General features: G+C 43.4%; 1 protein-coding gene across 1 annotated transcript in view; it reads right to left on the reverse strand.

Moving 5' to 3' along the window:
- Window positions 1-2,567: 2,567 nt before the first annotated feature.
- PAPPA2 (pappalysin 2) overlaps window positions 2,568-19,409 on the reverse strand; it is a 315,464-nt gene continuing 298,622 nt past the window's right edge. The window contains exons 21-22 of the mRNA XM_005905526.2: window positions 8,116-8,214; window positions 2,568-5,812 (exon numbers count right to left, since the gene is read on the reverse strand). Of these exons, the coding sequence (XP_005905588.2) occupies window positions 5,738-5,812; window positions 8,116-8,214 (174 nt within the window). The 3' untranslated portion in view covers window positions 2,568-5,737. The remainder of the gene's footprint in view (window positions 5,813-8,115; window positions 8,215-19,409) is intronic.

Below are 19,409 nucleotides of genomic sequence, written 5' to 3' on the forward strand. Positions count from 1 at the left end.
AAGACAAAGTGAAGGAAGCTTGTCTGTATTAAGTTATCCTCAGAAGAAAATTTGATTTAAAGAACATTAGCAAACTGTAGTCTGTCTGGACTACCTTTCAAGGCTTGGGGATGTTTTTATTATACTGATTTGGAATGTTAAATAGATTTGACCTGTAGATCCTTTTAAGAATGGACTTTGCCATTGTCCCAGCAGTTCTTCCTAACACTTGGCAATGTAACCTGAGGATCTAGTGGCAGAATCAAGGGAAAAACAAATAAAACTTGAAGTCATCAACAAATCACTCACACACTTGAAAATAATCATTATTCTCGAATCAGTCTTACTTTGTTCTCAACTCACATACCCAGGGCATGTGTAGGTTTTGTGGGTGTGGACATATATTATAGATATAAGGTTTTCATCACTACCCTTTTTCCTGTGCCAACCACTGGGCAAACTGAAAGGTTAGTGGTAAAGAACCAGTGGTCTTCTTGGGATGACATGAAAAGAGATGACCCAAAGACAGCTAGCTCTAGAGATGCCCTGGAGTTATTTGTAAGTGAAAAACCATATCATACTGCTATATTTTAAATGGATAACCAACAAGGATCTACTGTATATAACACAGGGAACTCAGCTCAATGTTATGTGGCAACTGGATGGGCAGGGAGTTTGGGGGAGAATGTATACAAGTGTGTGTATGACTAAGTCTCTGTTGTGCACCCGAAACTATCACAACATTGTTCATTGACCACACTCTGATACAAAATAAAAAGTTTTTAAAAAAACCCACATTGCCCTCTTTCCCATTCTGAGCCCCTCATTATCTGGTTGGCAGGAATCAAAGAGTAGTGAGTCTCCCAGCTGATGGGTGACTCATCATGTCATTTAAGTTTGTCAGTCAATGGAAACCAGAGGTCCAATGTCTTTCTCCAGGACTCTCCCAGGGGAAGCTATTAGGGAGAAGGCAGCCTTGCCAGACGTCTCAGTTCAGCTGGCCTAACTGGCATGTGCAGGGCATCTGCTTATACTCAGGGCCTGGCATGAGCAGAGGGCCCTGGAATGATGCTCCAGAAGGTTTCCTCTCAGTTTTCCTACCACCAGCTACCAAGAAAGCCACTGGGAAGCCAATGAGCACCTTGAAACATAAATAAGCAAAAAGACATTTAACTTTCCCATTCCATTTGGTCAAGTCTGGGTTCACTCTGGGTCTACTGGGCTGAACTTCATGTAGTGGAAAGCACATCACATTTGGGAAAGAAAACTTGGATTCCTATCCCAACCTCCACTTAGTTATATGAACTTAGATTCTTCAATGGCCTCTCTAATACACAGTTTATTTGTAAAATGGAAATTTAGAAGAAGTTCTTCTGCTTAACCCATGGGTAGAATAAAGCATATGAAGGTATTTTGCAGCCCATGAAGAAAATATCAGGTAACATAATTTTCACTCTCAGATGTCTGCTTCTAGTTGTACACCCTACCATCAATTTCCAAGCTCACATATCTAACTATCTCTTCTGCAGAAGCTCCCAAACAGCTCATAGATGTACTGAGATAACCGCCCAGCCCTTCTGGCAGCCAGGTGGTGCGTGGCAGGGCCAGAGACCTTGGTGAGCTGCCCCCCAGGTGCAGAAGTCTCCTCCAGCTTGCTAAACACTACTTTATGTGAAAATTCCAACTAATTATCTCTCTGACTTTTAAAATGATTTTATCAAAAAGCAAATATATTCTCTTTCTTCAAAAGCTTCCTCCTCCCAGCTTCCCTTTTCTGTGATGGACAAAAAGAGAAGGCAGAGACATCGTCTTTGACATTTCTCTCCACTTCCACCCTTTCCCATCCTATGAACCATCATTTTTTCTTTTCTTTCTTACGTCTTGGTGTCTCGCAGAACCAAGCTTGACTCTTGGCTTATGACCATAAACAATTTTATTTACACTGACCCTTGATGTCCACATCTGTGAAATGAAACAATGAAAGTTGTAGATCTGTCTGTGGTGATTAAATCAGCTTGGGTTTGCCACATGTGGGGTACATGTGAGCTGAATTCTGCCTTCTAGCTAAGTTAGATGCCCCAGAGATGTTCACTGTCTCCCAGCCTTTTCTTTTCTACCTCCATAGTGTTATCCCTGTTCTTTACTTTGCCTGGACTCTTCTTTTTCCCTGTCCCATTTCTGCCTATCAAGCTCATGTGCATGCCTCATGGACCATCTTTCAAATACTTCCTCCCTTTGGCATCCAGGAGTGACTCTACTTCCCCTGAACTGTAAATGATTCTTGCATTTTATTCCTACAATTCATGAGGCACTTAACATGACTACTGTGTACTCTGCTTTTGTATATGTCTTCTCTTCTTGTAAACGTTCATGTTTATCTTCCTTACACATACCATTTACTTAATAAATGGTTTTTAAGTGACCGAAAGAACTCATCAATCAACTGATCAATGATGGATGTCCGGACCTGGCATGAGTAAATGAAAAACAATTTGGAAGTGATGGAATGATTTAAACAAAGAATAAGGCACCAAAGACACATCCCATTTTGTGTGCTGATTTTTTTAATGAACATCTTATAGTCTTACAAAATAACTGGCTGTAGCTGTTTTACGTTACAATACAGTAGATCAGCTCCTTTCACTGTGTTCCCAATCAAACCATCCCCTTGGAGTGCTAACCGATGCACTCAATAGTGATCCCACAGAGGAGAGGACGTGCCAAACCCAATGCCTTGTAATGGAGGGAAGAAGAGGAGAAAATCAAGAATAGCTCTTTGCTTTCATGTACAGGTTTGCCAGCTGACAGTTCTCACTCTGTCCTCTCATCTGTCTGCTCGGAGGCTGTCATACTAATTGCCAGAATCATTCAGCCCTGGGCAACCTGAACCCCAGAGCTCCTAGTCACTAGGAAAAAGAGGAAGCAGAGAAGCAATTTTTGAACAAGGAAACAGAGGGAAGAGCCTCTGGGAGAGGCTCTCTGTGACCCCAAGTATGGGGAGGAGCAGCAGAATGCAGACCACCATGTGGACTGAGTGTGAGCTGACATCCACGGGGGATCTGGAACTGTGGTATCTCAGACCTTCAACTTTATTGTGACTGGAGGAGCTCAAAACACTAGGCTCCAGGGGAAAAGGCTGGAAGAACCTGCTGTTTCTGAATGGCCAGGGCTGACTCAGGCTGGGCAACCTGTAGTCTAAAAGGCTTTCCACACACCCCCAGATCCCTCCTGTCACCTTCCTAGGGAAGTGATGAACAGCAGATGTTGCCAACAGAGACTAAATTTTTTTAAAAAATGAAGTACAAAAGAGAAATGTTCTCACGGTTACTTCTGTGGGGAGACTGAGGCCAGACACACACCATCATGAACCATAGGTTCCACATTCCCATGGTGGGGGTGGGTAGCAATGGGGGCTGTAACCTTCTTGAGCTGGGCAATGCCCAGGATAACTCTCCTGCTACCTCAGCCTCAGACATGGCAGGATTCCCCTGAATGGAGTTTGACATGCTTCAGGAAATTTGGATAGTGATTTTACAGCTGTTTTAAAATGAAGAATTGAAACTTGTCTACTCTCCTTTTCCATACTGAAGCCTATCAGAATCCCGGAAATAAATATTCTTTCCTTGAGAGCACTAAATGTGAAGCCAGATAAGGAAGAATAGGTATCTATACTGTTGTTTCTGTTATGGCTGGGAATACAGAGGACAAGAGTATTTTGGACGGGCAACCTCTGGCTCTTTACCTTCCCCCATGACTCTGCCACTCTCCTTTTAGATCCCTATAGATAAATCTGTACATATCCCCTTTTCCTTTTTATTCCATTCCAGAATGTTGTTCTTTCCTACATGAAGTCTGGCTCAGGTTGGAGTGGGGGAAGGTAATATTTCCTTTTTCCTATTTGCATAGCCAAGGCTTCAGTGTTGATGGGAAGAGTAGAAAACTGTGGTTAGAGGCAAAGAGCAGGTGATCCAGAGAGACCAAGACTGCCCTCAACCTTTTGCCTGTTCTTCCTTTCCTGAGATGATAAGCTGGGGTGTTGAAAAAGAAACTAGCTCCTTACTCTCTTTCTCCATAAAGAAAAAGAAACTAGTTCCTTACTCTCTCTTCCTCCAAAAAGGCCTACTCCATAAATCATTACCCACCCCCCCCAAAAAAAAACCCCCAAAACAACTGCAATAGACCACATGCAGAAAGAGTCAGCCCGGGCTGTAGACAGAGGCAGGTTAACATGGTCACTTCACACATTGTCCATCTATTGAGCAAGAAAGGATCACAATGACAAAATGGACTCTAAATAGTTGAAATTCTTCTCTCTCCCCACAGAGTGTCACCCTTGCTCCATGTATTTTCAGAACTCACTCAAAGGGAGCTCTCTGGGACACAGATTTGACACAAAGCACTTGAATAGACTTTATCTCCCATTCTGCATTGTTCAGAGGATCCCAGTGGTGTGCTGTGGAGACCTGAAACAAAACTGAGTCTCCTTGACTCAATTTGTCCTCCAGTCCTGGGCTCTGATTGACCCCAGTGTCTACCCTGTGAATGGCCTCTGTCAGCTCCTTCATCCCTGCCTATTCTTCCATCTACTCTCACCTTTCCCCCAGAAAGTCAACAATAGGTCATGTGGCTGTGAATGATGGCCAGGCTCAGGGAATTAGAAGATGGGAAACCACAGACCAAGTATGAGGGATGCATGCGTTCCTATAATCCTGGTGACAGGAAGGTGAGCCTGCATACAGACTTGTTGACTGGCCAAGAGCCACCCCTGGAACAGGCACCTGTGGAAATGCAGAAAACCCTGGGCCTCACCGACTGCAATTATGAGTTCTGAGAAGTGAAGAGAAGTACTTTTTGGATGGATACTCAAGACTCATAGTCTAGTTTTCCTGGACCCCTCACCAATGGATACCCCCACCCACCTTTCCATGCCCCTTAGTATTATTCCAAGTCCCCCTCTCCTCAAAGTGGGCCCATCTCTCAGCTCATAAAAAGATGATTAGCTGACATGTGATCATCAAAAACTCCATCCAATCTCTCTTTGCTTCCCCAGTTCTCTCTCAACCTGCTAATCCCTATGAATAGAAAGATGGTAGAAGAACTCAGTCCTCAAACCCTCAGCATTCATTTTGGATGTGAACTTCACAGCAGCATGTGTGGAACAATGGATAATTTTTAGCTTAGTAGACAGCAAAAAATATAATATATATAATATATTTATATCATTATGTTTAAATACTTATAAAGAATTAATAACTAACCTCATTATTACTAAGGGAGACTACACAAAGAAACGAGAGAGCCAGTTTAGATTAGATGAGCCCTGAAAGATGGCAATCCATTCAAAATGGGTATTAACAGAGTGTCCCTGGCAACTGCTCTTCTAGTGTTTTGGTATTGTTTTACAAGTTGGGTGGGGCTGAATAGTTGGCAGGGTGCAGAGTAGGGAGCAGGGCAAGAGTTGAGGATGGGATTGGATAGAATATAAATGGGGGAGGAGGGTCCTTGTATATCTATCATATTTCTCTTTCCATTTTAAATCAACTGCCTCTTTGAAGAAACTTTTGCCTGTGATTCTTCCTTACTTGGGCTACTTGATACAATAGTTGGCACCTATAAACGTCCTCTTGCTTTAAGATCCTTCATGTTCTTCTTCCTTCACTTTATGCCCTTTCTTTTTCACTCATCTTTTCTTTCCTTTTGTGGAGGCCCCTCTTCTTACTGCCTCCAGGGCAGTGGAAGGAAGGGCTTGATCCTACAGTTACAGGTTTTCTTCAGCCCTGGGGTCTCGGCAGGTGCATTCATCCTGATCACAGTCAGCAGCAAATGGAATGACCTAAGGGAAGAGAAGTTGAAATCACCAAATGACCAAAGAGAAGTTGAAATCACCCATTTTTGCACCAAGCTTCACACTTTCAACCAGCCTTTGCTTTTCTCACTTGGTCCCCGAGGAAGTGTGGGATAGCATGTCAGTATCACAGAACTGAAATTAACACTCAGTTCTTTCACTTACACACCATGTCTCCTTGGGCAAGGTAAATCTTGTTTTGCTTTCTTTACATATAACGTGGGAGGGCAACAGCATCTACCTCAGAGGGTGTTTGGATGGTTTCAATAAGATGATGGATATGAAAAACATATTCTAGGTTCCTCTAACACCTGTTACTACTACTTCTAATATTACCACTAATGTTTTCACAAAATCCCTGTAAAGCAGGTAAGACGAATGTTAGTATTTTCTTCTTAGAGGTCAAGAGAGGTAGGGTGCCTTAACTCAAGGTCATGACACTACTACCTAGCTCTATAGGTAGGTAGTAGTATAGCTCTACCTAAGACTCTATAACCTAGCTCTATGTTTTCTATTCCCTTGGTGTTCTTGGGGCCATAGGGTCATCTCTGCTATTTTTGTAAGTTTGAGGTTTTGCCCTTCTTGAACCTAGACTATACTTAGGCTTGGTGAAACGATGCATCTCTCTACTCATTGTTTGTGGCTAGATTGCCTTCCTGCTATGTGATTATCCCTCCTCCAGGCCAGAGATGGCCCAGCAACATTTTCTCTCTTCCTGTTTGCACTGCTACCAACAGATAACCATACAGTTTGAGTGTCCATAATTAGCTTCAGAGACAAGTGGGCATTTAGGAGACATGACATAACAGTGACAAAGATTCTGCTCTCTGGGCATGGATGGTCAAATGAAACAAAAATAGATCAGGGTATCATTTAATAGTTCAAGTGCACTGAAGAGACAGTCTTGGTGATTGGGCAAGTGGTGGAGAATGGGTGGTAGGGTTTGAGGAAATTTCCCAGCATATTTTCATATATGAATTCACTAATTTAAGAGTCAACAAGAGTCAAATGATTTTTCAATCCCTTTTGTGTATACTAGCCACAGCCACTGAAATCCATTAAAGGCAAACCCTAGAACTGCAGAATGTGAGATGGAGACGAGGAGAGAATTGTCTGCTTTCTTCTCAAGTGGTTATGCCTTCCTGGGTAGAAAAGGGACCCATGACCAGTTACTTTCTTCAAGTGAGACCAGGAACTAGTTGGCATGATTTCTTACCTGCATTCCAAGCTCTTGATCTCTTTCTCATAGTTTGGGATTTAATGGTTTTTAGAGCAAACTCAACAGTGACACAATGAGCCCTTGAGTTTTCTGCACTAAATAAGTTAATTCATGTCAGCAGTGAGAAGAATGCCTAGCACAGAGTGAGTCATCGGTAAATATTGTCTCTTAGAAGGAGTATTCAGGTCTGTGTACAGGTAATCACAGGTGTGACTTTATTGTGGAGATGAATACAAGGAAGAAAACATTATCTCTTGTGTATTTCTGATTCATCAAATCAGCCACCTAGCATCAAATATCTTTGGAGTTCTTGGGTTTTCATTCATATTATTCCAAGTTTTCAGCCCACTCGATTTTATATGTTTAACTTGAGCATATCTTCTAATTTTATAGAGCCCAGAGCAACAGGATAAAAGAAAAGAACTACTGCTCAGGATACAGTCTAGGGAGTGTTCCAGGGAGCTTGTGATGGTTGCTCAACAAATACCTGCAATATGCTTGCTAGACACTTTATAGGATTTTTAATTTAGCTATGAATATTTAATAATAGCTGGAGACATTTAAAGCACTAGGTAGGAAGCCCTGCTCTGAAGTAGGAAATGGAAACCCACTCCAGTATCCTTGCCTGAAAACTCCCATGGACAGAAGAGCCTGGCAGGCTACAGTCCATGGGGTTGCAAAGAATCAGATATGACTGAGAGACTGAGCACACACAGATACCACTTCATGGGTAATCCTGCCTCCCCAAGGAGTGGAAGCCGTTATTCTCTGCTCATAGAAACATTTCCTGGACAATGATAAGCAGGTGTGAATCTCTGAGGAGCAGCAGCATGGCTTTTCTGAACCAGTTGCAGGACTGACAATGAGAGAAGTAGTGTTTTCTAACAACTTATCCTAAAATTACAGTCCTTCATCCTGTCACCATAGAGGCTCCCGTGTTTGCTCATTGTCATTCCGTCCTCTTGACTGTTGAAGAAAAACCATGATGCGCCACGAAGTAGAGCTAGCTGAAGCCCCTACTTGTTTCTGGGGCTACTATCCTCTCTCCCCACTCCCAGGTGTCCTCACTTACCTTCTTGGAGGAGAGTGTAGAAGGGCAGCAGTCTCCCCCATCATAGTTGCAGTAGGCCCGGTTATTGATGGTGTCACACCAACCGTCCCCTTGGAAAGGCTGGTAAGGAGGTGGCAGGTCAGTGTCTAAGTACAAATTCACTCTGTTTCACCCTTTTCTCCCACTTAGCCCACCTCAAAATAATCCACAGAACTCAAGATACATTATTACGGGAGCACACCCAAAGGGCAGGGTCAAAACTGACCCAACATACTCAAGAAGTTGAAAAGTCTCAAGATAAGACCCTTGGATCTAAGGAATTGTCAAATTTCATACCTAGCATCTGTTCCTGGCCTATTCTAGGGTCCAGAATGGTTCACTGAATTCCTTGATCAACTTTTTCACCTTCTTGTAATAGTAGGTCTTTATATCATGTGGTTTACAGAATATTTTTACATACAAGAAAATTAAAAAAAATATATATATATTTACATGTGTTAACTCTGTTGGTCATCAAGAAAAGCTGTGCATCAGGCAAATTTGGCTTTAAAAGTCCTATTTCATTAGTGAGGAAATGGAGATAAATAGAGATGACAAAAATCTCCCCAGGTCACACAGCTAGGGTCAAGTAGAATTTGGGATTAAAAGTCATGTATCTTGACTTTTTGCTGCTTGTTGAACCATAAAGAAGGCTGAGTTGGACCATAAAGAAGGCTGAGCACTGAAGAATTGATGCTTTCAAACTGTGGTGCTGGAAAAGACTCTTGTGAGTCCCTTGGACAGCAAGAAGACCAAACCAGTCAATCCTAAAGGAGATCAACCCTGAATATTCATTGGACAGACTGATGCTGAAGCTCCAATACTTTGGCCACCTGATGCAAAGAGCCAACTGATTGGAAAAGACCCTGATGCTGGGAAAGACTGAATGCAGAAGGAGAAGGGAGTGACAGAGGATGATATGGTTGGATGGCATCACTGACTCAGTGCACATGAGTTTGAGCAAAATCTGGGAGATGGTGATGGACAGGGAAGCCTGGTGTGCTCCAGTCCATGGGGTCACAAAGAGTTGGACACAACTGAGTGACTGAACAACAAGACAGATTAAGGACTGTAACCTCCACTTCTTCTGGTGTTTGTACTTAGAGACCCAGTTCTGGGTTGCTATATTGACTCAAATGATGTCTGTGCAGAGTGCAATGGTCCTAGGGTTTGGTATACCATGCTGGAACACAAGTCATCCCGCTTGTACAGCTACTTCACGCATAGCGGCTAGACACAGGGTTAGAGCAGAGAAAGCCAAACAGTTTCCATCTATTCCTATTACTGCTACAAGTTAAGAGAAACCAAAATGGGAAAGGGGCCCAGGCCAAACCAGAGTTAATGGAGTGTTTCACCCCCAAAGGGAATGTATGATAAGAACAGCAACCAGTGGTTACAAAATAGCTCGGCAGCCCAATGTGTCATTTCTCTAGAACCACTCCTGGAAGGAAACAATGTCCCGCAGCATCCTGGAAGGCACACCAGCCAACCCAGCCCACCTACTCAATCACATCAGCTGCTCCCCATGCTGAGTGGATGCCTCATTATAAAGCTCATGAGACATCTCGTGATCAAACTCTTGGGGCCACAGACGGTCAGTAGACTCTTGAATCCTGAGACCACCTTTCAGTTCCCACATTCAAATCACTTTCTCTTTCCCCACCCTCCTTAAAGGTCAAATAGAATGACTGTTCCCTATTTCACTGTGCTTTGATGAGACAGATCACTAAACTAAAAAAAAAAAAAAAAAGGCCATTAAATAATTTTCAGCAATTGCGTTACATCAGAACAAGTTCATCCAAGCTATTACTTCAATGTTTTGATTTATTCTATGGGGTCCAGAGGCCACTGGAACACCATTCCAGATATATACCAGTTTGCCAACCCCTGAGAAGCTGCTACTTGTGGGGTGGAACTCAACAGCTGTCGTACAGCTGCACATACAGCAATGTCAGATGAGAGTGGGAAGTGAAAATGAATTCTGTTCTCAACATAGGCCTCGCTGGGATAAAAGACAAAGATTCTGAGATGAGCATTGTTTTCAATGCTGGAGCCCATTGCTCTGGCTCTGGAGAACTTGGAATAACTATACAATAAGCACTTAAATCTACAATTACAGCCAAATAAGAGGAGTCAAAATGCAACTAGCCACATCCTTAACACCTATAGATGCCCCGGTTCTCCTGGGAGGACCAAGTGCATCCCACTGAGATTCTCCCAGATTTTTTTTTTTCTTTTTCGTGTGTTTGGAGTATATTTTCCTCATCTAACACTGCATCTGTTACTTTTCCTCCAACCCTGACTGACTCATTGGCAAAACTAATCTTGTTCCTTCTTTCTCTTTCATGTAATTGTCTATAAAAATCCAAAGAGCACCCAAAATACTTTTCCCACATTATAAAAGCATGGGCTTCAATATGGAGGACTAAAGGGAGAGCTAAAAAAGATCTTCCTTTTCAAAAGAACCACTTAGACATTTGAATGGATTAATAAGAGATCCTTTGGAGTCTTTCTTTCCAATATCTTCCCCAAGGATGGCCTCTCTCATCTCAAGAGCATTAGGGAAGATGTGTTGAAAAGAGCAGAAATGGTCTAGGTCTAGGCTCTGCAGATCCCACTGGACAACAATGGCTATAGCCTGGACATGATTTCTAAAAATTGCTTCTTTTATGTTCTTAAAGGTCATCTGGGAAGAGAAAGGAATTTATAAAAAGGAGCATAAATACAAAGAAAAGGTTGAAAAGATCCAAGTATTTAATTTACTGTATACCTATTAGAATTAATTGTTCCTCCCCTAACCTGCCAAAAAACAACTACTCCACCCTAAACAAACAGAGTCTCCTATGGCAACATGTGCCTGGGAAGCTTGACAGCTTGAGTCCAAAATCACAATGGAAAAAATAGGAAGGGAAAAACGCCTAATTGATCCAAAATTTTTAAATTATCTGAAGACTGGATGTAGACTGGGAGACGTAAATCACACTAACGGAAAGCTGTCTGATTTGGGACGTCACTCTTCCCTACAGGAAGCTTCCCCAAGGGAGGGTACAGGATCGGTTTCTCTGCGTCCATAGGTGAAATCTTCATTACTCACTCGCACACTTCACTTTCCTGTATCGTTACAGTGTTCCACACAAGTGAATTTTTCAAATACCTAACGCTTATTTCTTTAAGAGCCACTTTTAATTTTTATTTTAACTATTTTCACAGAAGAAAAAAAAAACTTTTATAAAATTCCAGTTTTTCTGTTTTTTGATAAATTAGAGAATACAAAGTCATTAACTTGAATATTTTTCATTTTTACTCACAAGGAAGCTCTTTGCATTGGGATAGTTACTTCTTTACTAAACAAGCCTCCTTCAACATACACACAACACAACACCACACACACACACACACACACACACACACACACACACAGACATTCTCATGGATCTAGTTTTGTAGAATCAACCTAAAATAAATACGTAAATCTGAGAGAGAGGCTGAGTTGCTCTTCTTATGATGTTTGATGATACCTACAGGAAAGCTTTTGTTGCAGTTGGCTGTGTTCCAATCAGATGAAGTGGCCATATAAATGACTATGCGTAAGTGATGCAATACAAAGAGGAAAGGCTGTCAGTCTGTCCTGTCCCTATGACTTGACTTCTCAAGAGTAAAGATAATTTCTTCTTTATATTATATTATCTGGTGATATTTTCTGTTTAAATTGCTCTGGGGAGTTAGGTATGGGAATGGTAGCTCTATCTGTTGCCTATGGATATAGTCGTTCATTCAATCACTTAACATTTATTCCACACCTATTTGTGCAAGGCATTGCTATGGGGATACAGAGAGAAATAAAACAGGGCTCCAGTCCTCAAGAAGATCCCCATTAGCAATCACAGCTGCTGCTGCTGCTGCTGAGCTAGCACAGAGATACAGACAGACGAGAAGTACCTAATTCAGATTTGGGGTGGATGAGAGCAGCGGAAGGATTGCATGAGCTTTCAGGGGTTGGCGCTACTCCATCTAACCCTTGTGAAAAAGAGCCTAGCACTGGATGATGCAGAAGGACCTGAAACTGTACAAGTGGAAGGAGAGGGTGAAAATAGACAGGTAGGTGGTCCCAGATGGCTTCTCACAGAACCCAGTGTCAGGAAGAGTGCCATAAATTTAAACTTTGACTGATTGGCTGATAATACCCCTATTTTGTGAATTAGATTAAGAACACTTTTCCTCTACAGCATGCAATGGAACACATGGCCTCACTGATGTTTTAGAAAGGTTAGTTTTGGACTTCAGACCTTCTGCTCTGCTAACTGGAAGACTGAGATCTTAGCCAAAAATGATTATATCCCCAAAGGTAAAGTCTGGGACAAAAGCCTTTGTATTTGTATCTTTTTGTATTTGTATCTTAAGAGGTGTTTTAGAATAGAAGATGCTAATCACATTTTTGCATGCCTAACACTATTTTCTTTCTCCTACATCATTTTCCATCAAAACTTTCTCGTTATGTGAATGACAAATCAGACCCACACCAATTTCTCCATATTGATTAGGCTGCATCAGGCCAAAAGAAGCCTTTCTCCAAGGCAGCTGTGGTATCACACCCAGGGAAGTCCATGCAGCAGATGGAAGCTCTCTGATTCTCCAATGAATGGTGATCTCCAGCCTCGTTCTTTCAGCCCTTGGATCTGCCCATATGTCCATACTGCCTGGGTTTCACTGCAAGGCCTCTCAGAATCTCAGGGGCAAAATCTGAGAGATTTTTGAGCCCCCGCAGGGACTCTTAATAACCACAACACTACTTGCTTTTTCTTTAAAAAGACCACCGATACATAAAATTCTAAGGCTGATAGATCCCTGAGGACTATTTGGTACAAAACTCTTACTTTACAAATGATGAAATGGCCCTTTAATAAGGTGAAATGTCTTGTTTGAAAGGCTAGATATGGCAATCCTGGGAAGAGAGCCTAAATTTCTTAATTCTTGATCTTCTTTCTACTAAACCATGCTACCACCATCTGATTATTTCATTAACCTTTTCATTTTTGTGGATTACAGAGTAACTTAAATTCCTTTGGCACCTCTATAAGAAGGGCTTAGTTGTAGGAATGTTAATAATGAAGTGAACTCAGTGATCTAATACAGAAACCAGGAAAGGGTCATACCTATACTCGCAATTCTCCTGGGCCCCCACAACCTCACTTCAGTTTTTCTCAGTTTCAGGTTAAAGGTTTGTGCCAATAAGCAACCTGATACCATAGCTCCTTCTGATCTTGGGGCTCAATTGGTCCATGTTTCTTTCCCTAGAGCTGATTCTGCCAGGAGGAAGCAGTGCTGAGCTTTCATCTCATCAGCAGATACCTGCCACCCAGAAACATTGATTTCTGGGCCTTAGAATTGTAATCAGATCTCTCTGTTCTTCAAAATCAGGTTCCCTGGGGTTTTCTAGTCCTTTTGCCGGATCCTCAGGTTGGGAAGTCTGATGTGGGACCTAGAACCTTCACAGTAGTGTGAGAACTTCTTTGGTATTATTATTCTCCAGTTTGTAGGTTACCCACCCAGCAACTTCAAGCTGTGTTTCAGCAGTATGTGAACCAAGAATTTCCAGATGTACAAGCTAGATTTAGAAAAGGCAGAGGAACCAGAGATCAAATTGCCAACATCTACTGGATCGTATAAAAAGCAAGGGAATTCCAGAAAAACATCTACTTCTGCTTCATTGACTATGCTAAAGCCTTTGTGTGGATCACAATAAACTGTGGAAAACTCTTCAATGGGAATATTAGACCACCTTACTTGTCTCCTGAGAAACTTGTACACAGATGAAAAAGCAACAGTTAGAATTTGACATGGAACAATGGACTGGTTCAAAATTGGGAAAGGAGTACATCAAGGCTCTATATATGCATATATACTCTGTATATGTACAGAGGACATCAAATGAAATGCCAGATGAATCACAAGCTGGAATCAAAACTGCTAGAAGCAATATCAACAACCTCAGATATGCAGATGATACCACTCTAATGGTGAAAGAGGAACTAAAGAGCCTCTTGATGAGGGTGAAAGAGGAGAGTAAAAAAGTTGTCTTAAAACTCAATATTCAAAAAAATAAGATCATGACATCTGGCCCATAACTTCATGGAAAATAGATAGGGAAAAAATGGAAACAGTGATAGATTTTATTTTTTTGGGCTTCAAAATCATTGCAGACAGTAACTGCAGCCACAAAATTAAAAGATGCTTTCTTCTTGGAAGGAAAGCTATGACAAACCTAGATAGTGTATCAAAAAGCAGAGACATCACTTTGGTGATGAAGGTCTGTATAATCAAAGATATGGCTTTTGTTTTCCATTAGTCATGTATGGATATGAGAGTTGGACCATCAAGAAGACCGAACACTGAAGAATTGATGTTTTTGAATTGTGGTGCTAGAGAAGACTCTTGAGAGTCCCTTGGACAGCAAGGATATCAAACCAGTCAATCCTAAAGGAAATCAACCCTGAATATTTATTGGAAGGACTGATGCTGAAGCTGAAGCTCCAATACTTTGGCCACCTGGGTGAAGAGCTGACTCATTGGAAAAGACTGACACTGGAAAGATTGAGGGCAGGAGGAAAAGGAGGCAACAGAGGATGAGATGGTTGGATAGCATCACTAACTCAATGGACATGAGTTTGAGCAAACTCTAGGAGATAGTGAAGGACAGGGATGCCTGACATGCTACAGTCCATGGGGTCACAAAGAGTTGGTCATGACTTAGCAACTGAACAACAAGAAGAAAGATGATAAAGCCAGGCATTTTCTGCTCACTGCAGTCATCTGAGGAAAAGAGGGAATGGAGTCATTCCACTCTTCCTGTGTTCACCCATTGGGGTGGGAGGGTGCCAGTGATCTCACATTTGTGGGTTTGCAACAATCTTCTTGAAAATGCAAAATTCAAATTGACAGATATCCTGAGATGGATTGTGCAGGAAGAATTTCTTAGATACAATGTCCTCTGGAAAATCTCATCTGGTGTCCTAGACCCAGAGAACTCTCCATGCCTGTGTACTATGGCATATTTTATCCATATATGCTTTATAGGACCTAACAGTCAGCATGTACTGTCAAGGGCTCAGAGTCTAATCACTTCTGTAGTGCCAGGTACTAGCTCAGTGCCTGATGCACTGCAGGTTCCCAACAAATAAATAACCATGATGGTGTCTAACCACATTTTCTTAGCCTACTTTATGAGCCGATTGTCCTTTGGGAAGAGATAGTAGGATGCACTGTCTGAAAATTCTCCCTCTATAAACAATCTAGAAATACTGAACAGATTTATCAACATCATCTTAGTTCTATAGGTGGGATAATAAGGGAAGAATCGAAATTGCCAGGGGCCAAAATCTAGAGCAGAAAGAAGGCAGTGAAACTGTGACTGCCCTTGGAATGTTTGCAAATACTATCTGTAATCAAGTGGTTGAGTTTTAACAGTTGATCAGGAACAGGGACCCAGGTCTTGGATCTTTGCAAAATGGGGATATTTTAAGTGGCTCTGTTAGCATTTTGTATGCATGCTATGCATGCACGTATACGGGTTCTTTACCTCTAGCACCATCTGGGAAGCCCATGGAACAACATATATACGGCAATGCTGCACAGGTAGCTTAACTCATCCGGAACTAAGAGATTTTCCTGTGCCTACCTACCTGACCTCAAATCTCCATGATTTAATCCAAGGAGTGGCAAGGTCACTAATCACTAAGATATTAAAGACCTCCTAGGTACCCAGCTAACAAGTGAAACCATGAAGAGTGCCTTCTTGAAGGCCAACAGTCTACTCTTCAAACAACAGATAAGCAAGACACAATTGAGAGGGAGGCAATAAAGATACACATTCTATTGGATGAGCAGAGGGGAGCAGTCCCATTTCATGGCCCTCAGAGAGGGGTCAGTACTCAGGTCTACTCCTGTGGTCTATTGTGCTTTACTGGTCCATATGAGGTCACTAGACCCTCAAGAGAAAACCAAGGGCGACCTTGACAAGGTCAGAAACAGAAGCCTGATTATTACCAGGTTACCTCTATCTGACACCAAAACCAAATACAATCTTAGAACAGGAATAACCAAGTAGTGCAAAAATGAATCCCTTCTGCGAGAAACAGGATACAATGGACAGGAAAAGAAGAGCGAACAAAATAAGCTCAAGTTACTTCTTTCAGCTATAACACGTTAATCTGCAGAGCTTCAAAGCTCCTGCCCAGTAAGATGCTCAAGGCTGTACAGTATGGTGATTCAGAACATGAGGTATACTGTGAGATAAACCTACACCCAGGTCCCAGCTCTGCTCCTCAGCAACTGTTAGAGCCTGAGCGAGTTACTGCACTTTAAGCTGCAGTATTCTCCTTTGTAAATAGGAATAACACCTATTTACAGAGTCGCTGTCAAGAAAAAATGAGTGAATGGGGATGAAATGCTTAGCCCTGTACCTGGCCCACAGTAAGTACTCGATCAATCCTAGTTTTATAAAGGTGCCAGGAATGTACCATTGCTTTTACCAGGGTGTGGGTTGGTGTCTGAGCTCCCTCCATAGAGACTCTGGTCAAAAAGACATCAAGATTCTGCCACCAACATTTTAGGATCAAAGCTGTGGACGCTTTCATCTCTGCTCCCACCACTCTCAACCATAAATGTACCTATCTGAGTCACGGAGGAGAGTCGGATGACAAGGGAAATGGGTCTGGGACTTATTAAAACCGACTGGGAAAAGTCTTCCTGGCTTCTGGAAACCAGGGCTCCCCTAAAAACCATAGTGGTGACTCGGGTGTCTTAGCCTCTGAAAAACCCCAAACCATCACAGACACCTCTTCCCTGACGGGCACTGGAGGAAAACAGGAAGGTGAGAAGACTCTGTGACTTATTTTTCAGCCAAAAAAAACCTCCTAGCAGTTCCTTCCATTTAGCTGCAAAAAAAAGACCCAGAAGCTCAGACTCCCCACTTCATTTACAAACATACACCACCTGCTTCCCCACGTGGCTCTTCTCTTGGCTCAGCACAGCCCTGGTGCTTCTCACCCACACCCGGCGGGGCAGGGGATATTAAGGTCCTGATGGGGAACCAGGGGCAGCAGGGTGTTCAGGTAGAGGCTGCACTTCCCTGTGCCAGAAAATCATGGGCTCCAAGTCAGAGCTCTGCTTCTCACAGGAGAGAGGAGAAGAGGATATGTCTCCAGGGTCCTTGTCATTCTCTCTCAGGGAGCTTAATAAAAGGACAAAATCCTCCTGCAAATTTGTGATCTGTCCCTCTGCTGAGAAATGTTTACCAAATCGAACCCCTGCTGCTGGTGGGACCATGTCCTAGCCCTCAAGTGCCCAGGGAGGCCTCACGGATGGTAAGACACTCTGTGCCTCGGGCCTTTACCTCCCTCTACCTTTTACCAAAACTGTATGAGGCTGTGACAGAACCGGTACTCCACTCCCAGTGTATGTGTGCTCAGTCGCTCAGTCGTGTCCGACTCTTTGCGCCCTTCTGGACTGTACCCCACCAGGCTCCTCTGTCCATGGGGTTTTCCAGGCAAGAATACTGGAGTGGGTTGCCATGTCCTTCTCCAAGGGATCTTCCCAACCCAGGGACTGAACCTGTGTCTCTTGTGTCTCCTGCTCTGCAGGCAGATTCTTTACCCGTTGAGCCATCAGACACCTTTCCCAAATTCCTTAACTCCCTTCTCAAATCCCTTAACTCCCTTCTCAAATCCCTTAACTCCCTTCTCAAATCCCCATAGTTATTCACAAGGTCACTGCCTGCCCTCGGCCTCAAACCCCAACTCCATGTCCTAAACACAAGGCCCCTAAACCTTTCCTCTCCTCCGCCTTTGGTCTTACTCCTCTCTCTCATGCTTTCCTTTCCTCCAGAGAAGTTGATCCTGCACAATCAGCTTGTCCAGTTTTGATGCCAGTGGTTCCCAGTCCTTCGCTGGCAAACCAGGATTTCGTGGCAGCATCACCTGTCTCATCTCCAAACTGAACCACACAGTAGTGCTTCTTAAGATACGGTCAGGTGACCCAGCAGCAGTCCTTCGGGTGGCCTGATGGCTGTGCTGAGGTTCCCAGTGGGAGATGATGACAACACACCCTCAAGACCCCACCCATGTCTCCATCACGAGGCTGGTGGACCCATTAATTCTCATGATTTTGCCTGTCTAGTTTTCATGGTAGGAGGGACCTTTTAGGTGGCCTACAAGCTCTCCTGATAGTCTTGCTACAGGGCATTTGGCTTTCGTCTTTAAAAGAGGAATAAGTTAACAATTGTTTGTTCATGGGAATTTCCTGCCTTGGATCCAGCTAACTGGAGCAACCTACTGTGGTTCAAGGCCAGAGGTAGAAATGTTGAACACAAGAAGTTTGATGTCTACAAGGGCCATGGGGATAGGGGCACTTCCAGTTTGTCCTCATGCAATGAGGCCCCTGCGTTAGCACAAGGCCTAACACACCACAGTAGGTACTTCCTGAATATCCAGTGGATGAGACCTGTGAGAATTGACTTTACAAGCTCAGAAAGCAGAATAGAGTTTGCTTTCTACTCCTCTGGACTTTCCTCCAAGATAAGGTATTTTCCTCTCTCTGGTTCTCTACCCTCCCCGGATATCTGTTCTCACTATCAAGGACTCTCTAAAGCATCACTTGAAATATGAGCTTGGCATGACCTTCCAGGGAGAGGTTCACCAACAGATTCTCAGGAAACCAAACTGAAAGACTCAGAAGAAGAAAGCTAAGAGCACAACACCAGGCTGCTACAGGCACCTTGCCCAGCAGGTGGGACCTTCTGCCTGGCTTCCAGGCACCTCTGTAGGTGGTCCTTCATCCCCGCTTCCTCCCTGGGCGTCTGCCATCTGCGGTGCCAGTACCCCAGCCCACATGATCAAGACATGGAGCCCTATAGGCTCTGTTCACGCTCTTGGAGGACAAGGAGGTGAAAGCCAGAGGAAACAGGCAGAAGTCAGAGGTGGAGGACCTGCCGCCAGAGACAGGGACAGAACACGTGAAACCTGGAAGAAGGCCTGGGGCTGATGGTGGGGTTCCTGCTCTGACTTCCAGCCTTCACCTCCCCCTGTCCTCGTCTCCTGGTTTTTCAGCCAGCCTGCAGTTCATGGGAGGTTGAAGCAGCCCGAGCCGACGGCGGGAATGTTCCACCGCAGCCCCCGACACGCGTGCTCGCCCCCAGGCGCCCCCGCCACACGCACTCTCCTGCCAGGCAGCTCGGCATTTCTTGGCTCCCTAAGCCTGCCTGTGGAAGATGACTGGGAATG

This window comes from Bos mutus, chromosome 16 (genome assembly GCF_027580195.1).
Source record: "Bos mutus isolate GX-2022 chromosome 16, NWIPB_WYAK_1.1, whole genome shotgun sequence".
NCBI lineage: Eukaryota > Metazoa > Chordata > Mammalia > Artiodactyla > Bovidae > Bos > Bos mutus.